This window comes from Dipodomys spectabilis, unplaced genomic scaffold, assembly GCF_019054845.1.
Source record: "Dipodomys spectabilis isolate Male_0828 unplaced genomic scaffold, ASM1905484v1 ptg000009l, whole genome shotgun sequence".
Classification (NCBI taxonomy): domain Eukaryota; kingdom Metazoa; phylum Chordata; class Mammalia; order Rodentia; family Heteromyidae; genus Dipodomys; species Dipodomys spectabilis.
The window spans coordinates 18,658,499-18,676,335 of NW_024870686.1; the positions used below are offsets into that span (position 1 = coordinate 18,658,499).

Consider the following 17,837-nt stretch of genomic DNA (forward strand, 5'->3'; position numbering starts at 1 on the left):
ATGTTTTTCTGTTTCAGTGATAATTACATCAATAAATCTGACTCAGCAATCACTGCCGTTCAATTCATTAATTAAAACTATTTTACTGCTGCTGCTGGGATTTTTCAAGGATATCAAAAACACATTCAAAAATCAAAATCACATACATCATCAATTTTGATAGGTATATAGAATACTTCTCTTCAATTTCAGCTCTGCAACTAAGAGAATAGACAGAATCTCAACAGAGACAGCTTATACTCTACTTCAGAAAAAAAAAATACTTCGAAGAGCTGAATGCCAGTGTTTCATGCCTATAATCCTACCTACTCAAGAAGATGAAATCTGAGGATCATGGTTCAAAACCAACCCAGGAAAAAAAGTCTGGAGGATCTTATCTCCAATCAATCAGCAACAAACCAGAAGTGGGGGCCTGGCTCAAGTGGTAGAGCATCATCCTTGAGCAAAAAAAAAAAAAAGGCTGAGCAAAAGCAAGAACAGAAGGCCCTGAGTTCAAGCCCTGGTACTGACATACGGAAAAAATAAACACTTAGAACTGGAGATGAGTTTAATTGAAATGTTAATATCCATGTGATAGTAAACTGATCAGTTTACTGAAAATCCTTTTAGGTTGGAAATATATAAATGTGTATAGATGCTTAAACAATAGCGATGATAGTAGATTTTTACAAGGTGTAATGGGTACTGTATAATAATGATAAATGATAGGTTTGTGGGTATAGAAACATGATCAGGACCATGCTTCAAGGTCAACTGGGACAAAAAAAAAATCAACAGTTCAGGTGACTGCTGCAGTTACACAGAAAACAATGTCTGTGATACCAGATATGCAAAAGGCATTGGTAGGAGGAGCAGTCTGATATCAGCAAAAAGGCCTGAGAATGTGTCTAATTGTAGACACCTGACAAATAAGTGCTAGGTCCTAATTTCAAACTCTAATGCTGCCCCAACTTTTTCATTTAAATCATAACTTCTATGCTTAAGAGTGAGTTGTACGTATCTATGAAATGAATATATTTCATCTTTAATGAAAAAATGGTAGCTTTTGCTCAGAATGACAAGTTGCAATTGAATCCATGAATTTATGTGTACCAAGGCAATACAATTATTTGTATGTATTAGAAACGATCTAGCTGTGTTTTGCAAGATAGCAACCTAACTCTGAGCTTGATTTACTGAACACAGACATTACTTTGGCTATTTTTTTTGACATTTTGGAGCACCTAAAACATTAAATGTAATTTACAACAGCAGATGATGCCAGACCTGACCTCTGCATGCCAGAAGTGGATCTGTGATGGAATTTACACTTACTTTATAACTTAATATTTCTAGCTGACTCTCTTTAAATTAGAATAGCATTGAAGGAGCATTTATTTCTTACAGCAATCGGGAATACCATCTTTGGTCTCACAACCAACTTTTACAGAGGGCTGAAAGAAAGGTTTGGAAGTAAAGTTAAAAGAGCGGAATTAACTTATTGAAGCAAAACCTACATTTCTCTTTGACAAATCCAAAATACTAGTCCCTTTGTGAAAAGAGCCAGCCTATCCTGACAGGTGACATCACTGGGTACACCAGTGCAACTAGTGGTTTTTCCCAAGCCCTTCTAGAATTTAATTGGTAATGGAATAGCTATAGGTTCTTCCATTTCTTCCCTCTCACCTATATGTAACTGCTCAGAAGAAGAAGAAATAGCAGCACCCACATCTCCAGAGAACACATTCATCCTGACACGGTATTTTGGATTGCAAAATAGCTCAGGTTCTCTGGTGAAAGCTTGATGTAAATGGTACGATCACAACAATTTATCAGATTGGTTTAAGACACAGAACTTTCTTTGTCCCCCATAAAGTACAATAACTTAAACTTTTAGACCAAATCTCTCTGCGTGGGAAGTCTACTTTTTAAATACTTATTTCATAGGACAACTAAAATTGATTCATTGAAAAGTGTTTTTGCTGTACAAAGTAAGTATCTTCTACACGAAAAAAAAATTTAAAGAATGAAATTGAATATTATACCCTTTGGGTGAGTCAAATTAGTCCTTAATACTTCTGTATCATGCACAATTAGTGTGGCATTAGTGGGGTCCTACAACAGGTATATTGCAAAGACCCCAGATGAGAACTCAAGTCTTATGGGAATGATTTATTTTATTGTGTGAACTGATGAGCCTTTTAATTGACTGGCTGTCTAAGTAACATGCCTTTCAGGGAAATACTACTTTTGAAATTTCCTTTGGCCAGGAGGAGAAGGAGCATGATAAAGTCTTTGAAGTCTGCAGCCGTCAGACTAATTATCAGCACCATTCCATGCCCGTTCGTTTAATTACAGTACATTAAAAAGGATGTGGGCTTGGGGAGAAAAATAAGAGAGTCAATACGTGGTGACCGAAATTCTAGACTATATACATTATCATTATGTATTTTCTGGGAAAGGCCATTTTTTCCCTTCTTACAAAGATGGGACTGATGCAGACAGAGGAAAGGTAAAACAGAAGTAGGAGAGATGCCGGGGGATTGAGGGAGCGTTGTTTGTGGGCCCAAATTAGATTGGGGTCTGGTATTAGTTATTTATCTTCATGATATAATATTCTACCTTTACCAATAATAATAAAGGCACCTGATCACTGATAGCTCTCCAGATACCAGGGGAACTGGTATTCTAAGTATAATATACACTTCAACTCAATTAATCTTCACCAAAGCCCTATCTTGATGGGGAATTATATGTACTGCTCTCTCTATTTTCCCCAGTAGACAGACTAGAATAGGAAGTCAATGTGGCTTGCCCTACGTCACATATCTAGGGGTGGAGCGGGGAGGGGAACCAAGTGACTTGTGTCTGGACACCATTTTTCAACTAAGGCCCTCAATGAAGGCTCTTATGCCATTAATTCATAGTAAGGAAGAATGGCAGTGCCAACTTCTCCTAGCCTGCCTGACACTAAAGCTCATCTTTTCTGATCAAAGGTCATCAATGAGAGGTGAAGGAAGGAAGGGAGCGCAAAGGAGCAAGGTGAGAGACCTACCCAATAAGAACGAACACCCCACAGTTGTAAAATGAAGTTCAACTTACAGAGTAGCAGGCCAGCAAGGGAAGGCTGCACTCATTTGACTACTGACCCCTGTGTTTTTTTAAATACAGACATCTTTCCTAATACCAGTTTCTAAATGATAAAGAGCAAGCTGCTTCTGAAAATGACACCCATGCAAACATTTTTTTTTAAGCCTTAAAGATTAATGCTTTGTGAAAGTAAGGAATCCTTTGTTCCTGACATTTAAATAAATATTCAGAATCCAGATCAGATTATTTGCAAAGCTGGATAGTGGGAGTTTAGTCTTTTAAGGGGCTTTTAAGCATACATCAGAGGCCTAAAATAATGCAGAAAGTACTGGTAATGTCACTCTATCATATTATTTTGTACTTTTCAATACCATGCATGCATGCATGCATGCATGTCACACATCCCTGATGCATGGCGGGATAAACTTAATTCAGAAACTCAATATACTGTACATTTTTCCCCTCTAAAATTCTGCTTAACTTCAAATTCTCATGGTTGGTAAAAAGTTAAGTTTTGCAAAATAATGGGTGTTATCACTTGTTTTGAATGTCTGCCAACATGGAGATGTGTACATGGCATGGCCCAAATGTTCCTTTACTCTCCTGGGATGCACCGGCCATCAAGATTTCATTAGCCACACAGCAGTTCTAACACCTTCTTCATTTGAACTGTTGGCCTCTTTATCAATAAATAAATGAAATCTAATTTCACATAGTGACTAAACCCTTCTTTGAAGTTGTAACTAGGACGTCAGGTGTTCTGTTTGAATAATTTTACAAATGTTGAATAACATCTTTTCCAGGGGAAAACGGTCCCATTCACAGTTCTCCTGAATGATAAAAAAGTCAGTGCAAGCTTCCAAGTTAACTGGAATGAAAATAAATCAGTGTCTGGGTTCTAAATTACCTTCATTTCGGTGAGTTACATTACCCCATCCTTCCTGTTTCAACCTTCGCTGACATAAAAAGGCTACCAAAGAAACATTTCATGACAATAACAAATAAATGAGGCCATAAAATATTGAGGAGTCAGAGAAAAATGTAAGTGGAAACTTAACACTCTTTCAGTGTTAGAGTAACTTAAAATACATAAGGAGAATAGAACTTTATTATTTAGTTATCAGAAATATTTGACTAGATGTAGAAATAGAAATAAAGTATGACTTGAACATATTATTTATAAAGATGCTGGAAGAACTTTTATATAATTGCAAATTGTAGTTCTTATGAGAACCCAGGAATAAATAAATTGTTGCAGGTCCTTACTGAATTCTACTTTAACGAACCTTTGACCTTTGTGAATAATCACTGATATGTCATAGTAATGAAATTAATCTGAAATGTTCCTATGGATATACATATTAGAAATATATGAAATAGCCAGTACTCATTAGGATACTGTTTTCTTTCCTCTGGTTTTCTTAAACTCACCCCAGAAGAAATTCTTAAGACCATTAAAATGTTGTTTAAAAAACAAACCTTGAGAAAAAAGCAAACACAAGAGCACAAATGAGCCCTGTCCAGCTCAACAAACTGCTTTTGATGTTTTATACTCTATGATTAATTGATCTGTATATTCTCATTAATACTCTTCCCTTCCCCCTTCTCTCTCCTTATCTGTCTACATTCTCCTTCATTTCCACCCTGGGGAGAAAGGCAAGGGCGCAACTTCTCTTGACTTTCCACCACTGTATAAGCAAGGTCTAGGAGATTAGCAGGGAAAGAAATTCCTCCTCTAGTTAATAATAATCCAATAATAATGCAAATGGAAACAGGCAGTGGCATGAGAAACTCATATCTTCCTTCTCTCTTCTCAATCTTTAGATATTATGTACAGCTAACTAGAGATGACTAAGCTTGTCTTGCATTTTTTCTAGAAGAATAGAAGAAAGAAAAAAAGAAAAAAATGGTACACATTGGAAATTTACCATGGGATAGTTCTAATAGAATTTCAAAAATGATTAATTTATATCTTACCAACATATAGTTATGATAGCAAAGTATATTTGTTATTAGATAGAGAAAAGATATGCTATAAAAATTTTCAGAGGAATCAGAAAGAGCGACATCGCCCATTTGTTAGGAAATGGAAAGACTTGGAAAAAAATTATATTAAGTGAAGTAAGCCAGGCCCAAAGAAACATAGGTCCCATGGTTTCCCTTATTTGCAATAACTAGTATAAGTATAGGACAAGCAGAAAAAGTCAAAAGCTATGTACATATGACCATATAAGATAATGCTAAGCAAAATGAACCCCAAGATAGGGAAACAACTTGTTTTTTTCTTTCTTGCTATTGTTTTTAATGTATCTAAAACGTACTATGAGATTTTTTTTCTCTTGTATGTTCCTCCCCCACAGTATAACCCCGGTTTTCACTGTATTTGATGCCCTGCATGTTGTATATACAGTTTTCTAATTTGGGGAGGGGAAGGGAAATAAAATCCTGAAACAAGGATACAGGTTGACCTATTGTAACAATGACATGTACAACACACTATGTTGAAAACGAACTTTACAACTTTGGGGGGAGAGAGGAGAGTTGGGGAGGTAGCACAAGAAGGGATAGTAGGGGAAAATCAAAGGAGGCGGTAACAATGCTCAATAGGAAATGCACTCATTACCTTACTCATGTAACTGTAACCGTTCTGTATACTATTTTTACAATTAAATATACAAAAAAATTGGGAGGAAAAGGCAAATTGACCCACTGTGAAAAATAACTACATGAATGAATAATTACATGAATGAAGTAGGATGTAAGTGATCAGAACCAAGTTCAGTATCTTGCTACATCCTTCCTTCCTTCCTTCCTTCCTTCCTTCCTTCCTTCCTTCCTTCCTTCCTTCCTTCCTTCCTTCCTTCCTTTCTTCCTTCCTGTCTTCCTTTCCTTCTTTCCTCCTTCCTTCCTTTCTTTCTTTCTTTCCTTTTTGTATATTTTAGCAAAATAGAATGTATTATTTGACTAACCCCATGTACATGCAATTGCTCAAGGTGTGTTATCCAAGTGAATACTGATAGGAATGATAACTAGGTATGGTTAATGTAAGTAACTGTAAGTAGGTAAGGTTAATGACTAATGAATCTTCTCTGAAAACTGCTAAAAACATAGGATTTACAGGGGTGAATGGATTAGCTGGAGGAAATGTTGGCAGCCAGACTTAAAACTTCATTTTGTCCAGAAGAATTCTTCTTGGGGGCTGGGATAAAGCCAGCCTCCACCAAGAACCTACACTTCCAAAATGAGATATGGAGTGGTATGTTTTAATTGATCTTACTTGGATTTAATGCACTAAAATATTCCAATGGTTTAAATTAGACTTTCATTCTGCACTAATAGTGAGCACCTAATAAGCACTGGGAAGATCATACTATGACTTAGCTGGAACTGCAAGCTGATCACAGGTCTGCAATCCTATTACACAGCAAAGAGGACAAACTTGTTCAGTAAATACTAACAACAGGATATGATTAAGAAAACCACCATCTTTCTTTTCACATGGCCTGCGAGTCTTCTATTTTTCATTGTTTTTTCTTTGTGATGCATTGGATACACACAACATTAATAAACCAGGCTGGAACAGTAATAAATTCTGTTAATATTAAAAACGGAAGGAGAAATGTTTTGGCTGTTTTCTGGAAAGTTGGTGCTGATGTTCCCTTTTTGTGCTAGGAACAACACTGACTAAAACTTAAGGTTCCTTTTGAATTAATTGTTGCATCTAAATTAACTTTTTAAATCTTATTTCCACACTGGCAATTGGACAGAAGTACCAGTCATTGCTTGTGCCATTGCTCTTACAATATGCAAAGCTGCTGTTTGTCTATCCTTCAATCCATCCTTCAATCCAATTTTCGTGTGTGGATTTAATTGCATCGTCATCCAGTTCCCAAAGAACATCAAAAGCCACACTGCACCCCCGCGTCTTCTTTACCAAACTTTCAACTGCTTTCATCAATGCAAAGTTTAAAGCATGATCAAATTTGTTCTTCAATCACTTGAGCCTTGTTAATAATCTATTCTGTGTGCTTACTCATCCGTTCTAAGATTCTGAAACTTCTTTAAGATATTTTTCAAGAGGAATCTACAAAGACATCTTTGATTGCTAGCTGGCTCTGGGGTAAACTTTATCAACACTTGGTCTGATTCTCCACCGAGGCTAACAGGTGACAAAGTCCAAGATCAGTCAAATCTTTTCTCTCTTTTTCTAATCTTTTCTCTCTTTGTGTCTGTACATGATTAAAGTGTTTTTCGAAACTATAGCTCACACTTCACAGACTGCTTGCATAATTTAACCACCTGATGTCAAATATTGATTTCTGCATTCCCCCCCACATCCCAGGAGGATAAAAACATATTCAAGGGCATTTCTTGGGTTCTACTGCATGAAAACAAAAAGAGAAAGAAAGATGGGAGGAAGGAAAAGAGAAAACACAAACCATAGTCGACAAAAATAGATAGAAGCACTGAATGCCAATACAGTAAATTTAAAAGAAAAAGAAAGAAAGAAAGAAAGAAAAGGAAAGGAAAGGAAAAAAAAAAGAAACTTACCAGTGTCACTGTCGGACTTGTTTTCGTGCTCTGTGTCGGTCAGGGTGAGGGCTGAGTTGGACCGACTTGACAGGCAGGAGCTGCGGCCTGATTTGACCCCCCTGCCCCAAAGTCTCATGGCATGCTCTGGGGACATCACTGCTTCATTTTCAGTATCAGCATCTGACCCTGCACTGATAGAGTAACCTCTGTGAGGGAGCCCCATTTCCGCACAAAAGGCCAGTCCTCTTCGAGTTGCTGGTTCACAAACTCCTAACTGCCTTAGGGTAAAATTCTGTCCTAATTAGGGGGAGAAAAAGAACAACTAGTAAGTATATGAATAGTGTTAGCTTCAGTTTAGTTGCTTCTTATTACGATTACTTTTTACAGAAAATCTCCCTGAAACAAACACTCAAGCATTCAAGCCTTGTCACTGTCAGCATCAGGTGTTAATGTTAGCTTCGCATGACATATGCTCAAGTTGGTAATTACGGGGGGGGGGGGGGGGGGAATCCCAATACTGAATGAGGGTCCACTGGCTTCATCTCAACTGTCTAAACCCATCAGCCCTTCTGGAGAGACGGCCTAATGGCCAGACCATGAACACTAACCCAGAGGAAAGATTCATTACTACTGGCAAAATTTTGTTGCGCAGATTTGTAAGGCAGTAGTAATGGTCAAAACTGTGTTCTATGATCTAGCTCCAGACTTCAGATAGGAGATTTTCCTACCCAGATGTCATTCTTTGGGAGAAAAATAAGTAAGGTGTCCCTTAAGAATAAGTGATTGGATGCAAATATGGTGAAATATTAAAATAAATTATGTTCCAATGTGAATAATCTCAGCATAAATGCTAAAAATGAATGCTGTTAGTTTTTAAAAACCAAGAGTGTTTTATTGTTTATTATTTATTCTCTTTAGTTTATTATTTACTTCAGCAAATAAACATATACTCTTTGTGTGTGTGTGTGTGTGTATGTGTGCACATGTGTGTGTGTATGACACATTAAAGTGAAAAATTACAGCATACTTTGGATTATCTTTAACTTCCTAGACTTTTCACTGTAATGAACACCTGGAAACCTCTGTATTGATCAGAGTAAACCAATTTTGGTAAATAAAGTGCACTCTAAAAATACAGTGGGAGTCTGATGTATTTAAAAATTAATGATGAAATCAAGTTCCCTGAAAAATAAATGGCTGTGAACTCTGCAGGTCTTTACTAATAAATTGAGCATACTGAAACTCATGACACTGCAATAACTTAAAGCAAAAGTGTTTAAATTAGATGGCACTTTAAAATGACGGCTGTTATTAATGACTTTTGCAGTCCTGTGTTTATTGTTGGAGTCTCACATTTGTTTTATATGGGTGAAAAGAGGTGAGAAAAATATTTGTTTGGAGGATACAGATATATGGCTTTCCTATTTCTTATCTAGTGTCCAACCATGGCAGAGGCTGAGATTTGGGAACCTGACTCAAGTACACACAAGGAATAAGGGTACACATAGACGGATTTACATGTAACTACTTAAGCCAACCTTTTAAGAAAATGAAGCATTTATATAGCTCATCATTTTAACTTGCCTATTTCTCTCTTATCCTCACAATTTAAAGTTAATTGCTAATAGGGGAAACTGTAATTTTTAAAAAGGGGATTATAATAAACTATGTGTGACAAAATAACATGTTGAATCTTGTAGAAGATCAATGAAGCATGATATACAATATTGTAAATAGTTGGTTGTAAAGGTATTTACCCTGTCTAGGACTTAGTATATTTTAACTAGTGTAGTTAATTGCTTTATTGTTGTGGTCCTATCAGAGGTTGAAAGCAGCCTTATCTCGGTTAGACTTCCCAATGGATTTCAGCAATGCTAATAATAAATAATGAAAAGTTGGTTACAATTAGTGGCAAATCAAACTGTGCTTAACATGAAGATGGGAATATCCATCAGAACAAAAAAGGTATAAAAAAATGGAGAAATTTCTTCCCTCTGGACAGTAAGAAAATCAGCAACAGTGTCAGGATTTAAAAAAAAAATTAGTGTGGATTTTATTTCTGAAAGGCAAACCTGAAGATTAGGGTAATGGCATTGTGGAAGCTAATGGAATTACTGTGCAAGAGTTTACTCGCTGCTCTTTACATGTCATATTTAAAATGTGGGAGAACTTTAAAATTTTTAAATATTACCATGCCACAGGTGGAATTTTTCAAAAGAAGAACGTACCCCTCTCCTATTTGGAGAGACGTCCATATTTACATTCCAGACTCAAAAGAGAAAAGTTAAAAGATGGAAGGAAGAAATGTTCTTTCTAATCCCTGAAGTGTAACTTGAAACACTCTGCAAATGATTGACATGTCCCCCTATGGCCATCTTGATGCAGAAACCTAGGAGTTGCAATCTGTCTGTTTTCCAGGTATGTAAACACAGCTTACTTCTCAGCTAAATATCACACTGTCCTCCAAACTCCAGAACCTCTGACCCTGCCTTGTCAGTACCTCTCCAAAACTTAACTCTCTTTACAGCGCTTGTGAAATTCAAACCGGAAGGCAACACACCTGCAGGAACACACTTGGAGGGCTTTTTTCCTGAATTTAAAAAGTTGACTTTTGTTTTGGAGGAATGAACACTAAACATGGCCTCTGATGAACCTACATCAAAGCCTCTCACTAGCTTTGTCCAAATCACTTCGCCAGTATGTTTCATCTTTCAGAGCTCCCATGACTTGGTTTAAGAAATGGCTTGTGTCGGGTTTCTTAAATTATTATCATTATTTGTTTGTGGTACTGGGAATAGAACCCAAGGCCCCCTTCTGCTAACTAGCCATATACTGTACTATTTGAGCCACCACCCTCAACCCAAGGAATTATTAATATAAATGTGGTCAAGTGGCTTAAAAATACGTACCTTGACAGACATAATTAATAACCACAGAGAAGTATATCATTTAACAGTGGGGAAAGATTCATTTTCTAATCACTTGCCACTGCACCACCAAAGTTATCTTTCCTTAAGTAATTATCTTCCTCTGAAAATTACCTGCCTCTCCACTTTACAGGGCTATCCATTCTCTTCTTTGGTTTGGAGTTTTTAATTTTAGGATACTTTGATCTTTGGCAGCTTGAAGTTTGGACTCAAAAGGGCCTTGAGCACGCTGGGGTGAGCCATGCCTCCAGCCCTGATTTTCACTGTGATTTTTAGGACAGGGTCTTACTTCCCACTGGAGTAAAGGCCTGAGCCACTTACTCCCCAATGGTTAGGTTTCCCATCATCGCTGGGATCCCAGGTACATGTCCTCACATCCAGCCTCCTTCCGTGGAGACAGAATCTCACAGACTTTTTCTGCCTAAGCTGGCCTGGAACCTAAGCCCTCCCTATCCTAGCCTCCCATGTAGTTTGGGATGACAGGCCCATGCCATTGCATTGAGCTATGGGTTGAGAAGACGGCTCTCATGAGCTTTTCTGCCTGGGCTGGCCTCAAACCACTGTCCTCTTGTTTCTCATCCTCCCAAGTAGCTCTGATTAGCATCCCTTGTTTTAATGCAGGTTCTCTTGGGGAGATCTAGCTCTTAAACAAGAACAAGTTAGTCTATTGAATTAGTCCCCATGACCTAGCAATATTTACTAAGATTATGCTAATGAAAAACATATGCAGCTTGGACAGATATAAAAGCTGGAAAGAGGGCTGGGAAGGTGGCTCAGTGGTAGAGTGCTTGCCTTGCATGCCTGAGGCCCTGGGGTCGATTCCTCAGCACCACATAAGCAAAAAGAAAAAAGCCGGAAGTGGTGCTGTGGCTCAAGTGGTAGAGCGCTAGCCTTGAGCTGAAGAGCTGAGGGGCAGTGCCCAGGCCCAGAGTTCAGGCCCCACAACCAGACCCCCCCCCCAAAAAAAAAAAGATGGAAAGAAGAAAGTTTCTTGACTTGTAGAAGAGATGGTGGGTAAGAGACAGAGAAGGTGAGAGACATGATTTTTGCTTTAAGAAGGCCTCTTAGGCAATGTAGAGAAGTAAACAAAGGTTGGAAAACTACTCTTGGGAACAAGCTAAACACTTGCTTAGAGTCAGGTTCAAGATTTAATAGTCCAGGTTTTTTTCTTCTTACTTTCCACTTTTTCTTCAAAAAACTATATGTTCTTTGCAATACTTTTAACAGCATTACCTGATGTGTGTTTTTGCCCTTCCCTGTCTTAATATTAATTCTGTTTGGCTAAGTCTGGCAAATAAGTACTTATCGCCTACACTTTGAGTTTTGGTAACCTTTATCAGCAGAGCCAACAGCAGTTTCCCATTACAATTTGAAACAGTACCAAAACAATAAATCTTAACAAGATGGAGGTATACCTAAGGATAGACTACATTGTGATTAAAATGCAAGGTTATCTTGAATCTGATTAAGCGTTTTTTAATGGCGCTCATAAATTTGAAATTCTCTAAAAGAAAAGCTAAGTAAACAGGTTAGGCAGGTTACATCATTTTTAAGTTTACATTAAAAAATAAGTTGTTTATGTGACAAAACAAAAGATGGCATAAGAACAAATACTTCAAATGAGGTTAGCACAAAACACACAATCCCCTAAATTAATGAAGAGGATCAGAGAAGTACGATAGCTACCTCACATCAAGCCCAGACTCCAGGGAGAGTAGAGAGTCCAAGGTTGCCATTTGAATGATTGCCAATAGAAGACACACAGATAATGTCCTTTAGGAATTGGAAAGAAAAATAAGTGAGGTAACATATTCAGAGTGTAGGGTACTCTCTCCCCTCTATGATGTTTAAATTCTCTAATGTTTAATATTCCTTTCTCTTTCTTCCTTGATTTTTTTTTTTTGGTGCCAGTTCTGGGGCTTGAACTCAGGGCCTAGGCATGATCCTAAGCATTTGTGTTCAAGGCTAGCACTCTTACACATGAACCACAGTTCTAACTTCTAGCTTTCTGCTGCTTAATTGAAGGTAAGAGTCTCACAGACTTTCCTCCCCAAGCTGACTACAAAGAACAATCCTCAGATCTCAGGCTCCTGCTAGCTAGGATTACAGGCCAATGCCAGCAGAATTAGGCTAATTTTTTCTTCTTTTTACTAATAAATGCATGATTGAGATATAACTCATATACTGTGCAATGTATCCACTAAATTATGCTGCTGATGGTTTTTAATATGTCCAGAGTTTTATAACTATTATCACAGTAAATTTTAGAATATTTTTATTACTCTCAAAAGAATATGTCCTAACAATGATCAGCTCTGTCCCATTTACCAGTTACTTTATCTGTTTCTCAGCCCATGATGTACACTGATTTACTTTATCTTCTGTAGGTTGTATATTTGGGATATTATAAACATCCTCCTATACTGTCACTCACCCAGCACAATGTTTTCAAAGTCCAAGAATGCCATAGTGTGAAGCAGTACTCCATTTTTTCATGGCTGAATAATATTTTAGTGCATGGATATACTATCTTTTATTTATTTATTCATTAGTTTATGGATATTTAGGATATTTCTACTTTGGGGCTATTATGAAAATGCTGCTAGGGATATTTCTGTTCATGGTTTTGTGTGGACATGTGTTTTTTTTTGGGGGGGGTATATATCTAGGAGAAGACTTGCTGGGTCATATATTCAATCTATTGGTTAAACAAAAGGTTTAACCTTTGTCTGTGTTTAACCATTGCCCAACTACCCGACTGCCCTCCAGGTAACATGCTCCTTGTTGTTCTCAGTTGTGCAGTGTCTGAGGGTTACAGTCTCTTCATGTTCTCCCAGCACTTATTATCTGTTAGTTCTCTTCTTTACCACAGTGCAAGTCAGCCTGAACTTTGCATTCAGTGCTTGGAATAGATGCCATTGGTATTGAATCTGGGGGAGGAGTACAAACAAAAAAAAATCACTGTCCATTTTCATTACTGTCCATTTTTGTAAGTCTTTAGCTCTGATTATTTATCTTTGGGGCTATACCTTGTCCAAATATAATCACTTGATCATAGATATACACTGCAAAAAGAATTTACTACCTCATCATTGCAAAAAACTTAAATGACCCAAGTGTTTCCCAGAATGGAAGAAGTTCTACATCCATGCTATGGAATGTGGCTAACATAAAGAATGAGTTTGGACCAGGCACCAGAGACCCATACCTGTACTCTTAGCTACTCAGGAGGCTGAAATCTGAGGATCGTGGTTCAAAGCCAGCTTATTAGGAAAGTCCATGAGACTCTTATCTCCAATAAATCACTCAGAAAAAGCCAGAAGTGGTGCTATGGATCAAGTGTTAAAGTACTAGCCTTGAGCACAAAGAGGCTCAGGGACAGCACCCAGGCCCTGAGTTCAAGCCCCAGGACCAGCAAATAATAATAATAACAATGATAATAATAATGAGTTTGGATGTATATCTTCAGATCTGGAGAGATGTCTATTTAAGTATTTTAAATTTAACAAAATGTAAGTTGCAGAAGAGTATGTATAGTATAATACCACTTTGGAAAAGTAAGGAAGAGAACTAACAGATTATGTGATTGTTGAATGCACGATTTTGTTATTGTTGTCTTTTGAAACTGGGGATTGAACCCATGGCCTCTCACTCAATAGGCAAGGGTTTGCTCTACCACTCTACCCTTTTCACATCATAAGAATGAAAGAATATAGGTAATTTTAATATAACAATGCTTTATAAGGAATAAAACGAGCAAATTAGAGTATGAAAGAAAACAGAAAAATTATGTAAGTACTTCTGTTTTAACCATGAATAAAGATGAGAAAGGTTTTCTAACTCAGCTCTCATGATTGCTTATTTAGAAGAGGGTGTTAGTAAGGGAAATCCATTATTTTCTATTTTAAAGCTTTTAATTTATTTTCGTGATAATTACTTTGATAATTATACACATAATAGCAGGAGGCTGAGGTAGGTGGATCAGGAGTTCCCAGGCAGCCTCAGCTACATGGAAAAGCTCTGCCCCCGAAAAATAAGTCACAAAAATATATTAAAGAAAAATAATCCAAGCCTACCTTATATCTGAAAGCATGTTTTCTTAATTTGCTATTTAAGAGCCCTTATACAACTATTAGAATTGTAATATTTAATATTACATTCTCCTGGAAAAGCTGTATTTTAAAAGTCATTGTTTCTTTATTTCAAAGGGATGACATTGTGGAAGATTTATATAAGGCTATCATTTTCATTCCACTTTTATCCTTCTCTTTAACTTCATTAAATATATATATTGTTTTTCTTTATTTTCTTTTTTTTTGTCTGTCATGGGCCTGAACTCTAGGCCTGGGCGCTGTCCCTCAGCTCTTCAGCTCAAGGCTGGCGCTCTACCACTGGAGCCACAGCATCACTTCCGGATTTTTCTGCTTATGTGGTGCTGAGAAATCGAGCCCAGGGCCTCATGCATGCAAAGCAAGCATTCTACCACTTAGCCACCTTCCCAGCCCCTAAATATACATTGTTTTAAAGGAGAAACTGCCTCCTATATTTTCCTACAAAATTCAAATATAAAAAATGGAGAAGATTCAAATATTAAAAATGGACAGATGAAAAAAATGGACAGATGAAGTTGACTTCAGTGGCTCATAGCTGCAATCCCAGCTACTCAGGAGGTAAAGGCTGGGAGGATGGTTGTTTGAAGCCAGTGCTGGCAAAAATGTTAGTAAGACTTATCTCCACAAATAAGCCAGGCATGGTGGTTTGCATCCATAATCCTAGCTAAACAGGAGGCAATGCTAGAAGGATCATGATCCAAGGCTGGCTCCAGGATGAAACACAGAAAGTAACTTCAAATGGGGAAAGTAGGTTGAAGGTGTGGCTCAAGTGACAATGTGTCTGCCTGCCAAGTATGAGTCCAAACTTTAGTCTTACCCCTCCTCCCACCACCAAAAAAGGTAGACTAGTAATATAAATGGAATGCACAGGAAACAAACATTGCCAGTTTCGTTAATTATTTTGGAGTGTCATTCCTTCATGAGTCAAACATTACACAAACGCTCAACTCTAGCAAACGTGTGTCTTAGCAGTCCCTTTGGAATGGGCACGCCCACCCCTGCCCACCCCTTCCTAGAGTTCCCTTCTTGGCTGCTTTTGTAAAACAGTGAGGAGATCACGCAGCAGTAGACATGAAACTTGTAGCTTTTCTTCCTAGAACATAGTTTATTTCTAGTGCATTTAAAAATTCTCTTGTTGAATTTGTCACAATTAGAAGTGAATATCGATTACTGGACCTTCAATAGGAATTTGAACAAAGATATAAATCTTGACTTACAGGCCTTACATAAAAACACATTTCAAAACACTGATCAAGATGCATTTCATTCATAAACGGCTTTGTCAAATGGCAACTCCTTTGTACTACTACTGAAAGATAATTTTAAAAAAAGAATATAAAAATTAACACCAAGTATCTGAACCTTCCCAATGCATTTTATGCTATACTAAAATGCAAACATTTCACCAACTTACTAAATACTTATAGATTATTAATATCCCAGACCCAGCTGAGTGCTGATGATTCATTCCCACAATCGTAGATACTCAGGAAGATGAGATATGAGACCCTTGGTTCAAAGTCAACCTGGCTAGACAAATCTCTGAGATATTTATTTCCAATTAACCTTAAAAAAATTGTAAGTGGAGATGTGGCTCCAGTGGTAGAGCAGCAACCTTAAGTGAAAAAGCTGAACAACAAAGCCAGCCCCAGGAAGGAAAGACTGTGAGACTCTTATCTCCAATAAACCACCAGAAAACCAGAAATAGCACTGTGGCTCAAGTGGTTGAGTGCTAGCCTTGAGCTGAAGAGCTGAGGGTCAGTGCCCAGGCCCAGAGTTCAAGCCCCACAACTGACCAAGAAAAAAAAAAAAGAACAAGAATATGAGATTCCAACAAAAGAACTCCCCAAAGCACATATTGATAGTGAAGTTCAGTAAAGAAAAGGAATCCCTCCTCAAAGTATAACACTTTGATATGCTGAATATTTTGAACTGAAAAAGAATGGGAAAATCCTCAGAAGTCTCTCTGCCTTTCCCCTGTTCTCTTTCCCTGAAGTGAGTCATAAAAACCAGAATTCCTTTTCCCAAAAAGGGTTACAGAAAGTAGGTGCTCTCACCACAAGCGCTCAATAACTATGTGCATATGAAATGATGCTTATTGAAATGAACTCCAAGAAAGGAAAAGTGTGTGTGTGTGTGTGTGTGTGTGTGTGTGTGTGTGTGTGTGTGTACTGTTTACAGTTGTTTTTTCTCCCCCCTCCCCTTCCTTCTGGTTTATTCCCTGATGTCACTGTTTTTTATTTCGGTACCCTTTGTCTTTTACAAGGTTTATCTGATTTGGAGAAGGGAAGGGGAATCACAGAAGCAGTGGGACAAAGGGCAAACCAATGCAACAGTGATACTCACTAGACACTATGTTGAAAATGAACTACACAACTTGGGAGGAGGATGGGGAGGGGTGGAAAAGGAAGAAATGAAGGAGGAGGTAATACTGCTCAAAAAGAAATGTACTCATTACCTTCTTTACCTAAATATAACCCCTCTGTACATCACCTTTACAATACTTTTTTTAAAAGAAGTAGCCATCACATATTCTAGTGCTATGGGAAGAATTACATATAATTTAGCCATATATATATACATATATATATGTATATATATGATGTACTTGACATTTAGCAGTAAGCCTTCTGCCAATTTTGAAAAATAAAAACAAAGTCAAATGAGACAAAGGAAGAAAGGTCCTCTCTGTATATTTTATGTATTTTTAATAATATAGAGAATATATATACTTTCTATTATCTATACAGAGTCTATATATAATCTGTGTCTACATAATGTGTCTACTTACATTTCCACATGTCTGTCCAGCTTCCAAACTAAACAGGCAAGTTTCCCTAGGTCTTTGGATTTTTCACTTCTAAAAGACCCCTTTATTATGTAACATCTCTGTTAATAAATTTATTATGCTTTGCTTTTGCTTTAGAAGGATCTTGTATGCCTCTAACACTGATAACCCCCAATTCCAAAGAAACACAGAAGATGACCTCTGTGAGCCATATTTATTACTTAAAAGGCAAACCCAGTGGAAGTCCTTGCAGGGCACCTTCTCTGCAACCATCTGAGATGCAGCTTCAAAGGGTCTCCTCTGCCCCATGGAAATTAGAGGTTGGCTCCAAGGTCAACTCAAGGAGGTGGGTGACAAGGGAGAAGGCAGGGAAAGCAGGATTAGAATGCATAGCACTTAAGTCAAGAA

At 37.5% G+C, this 17,837-nt stretch overlaps 1 protein-coding gene across 1 annotated transcript in view; it reads right to left on the reverse strand.

The window, feature by feature from the left end:
- Window positions 1–17,837, reverse strand: part of LOC122125261 (teneurin-3-like) — a 39,533-nt gene that overhangs the window by 5,385 nt on the left and 16,311 nt on the right. The window contains exon 2 of the mRNA XM_042699858.1: window positions 7,621–7,899. Within this exon, the coding sequence (XP_042555792.1) occupies window positions 7,621–7,899 (279 nt within the window). The remainder of the gene's footprint in view (window positions 1–7,620; window positions 7,900–17,837) is intronic.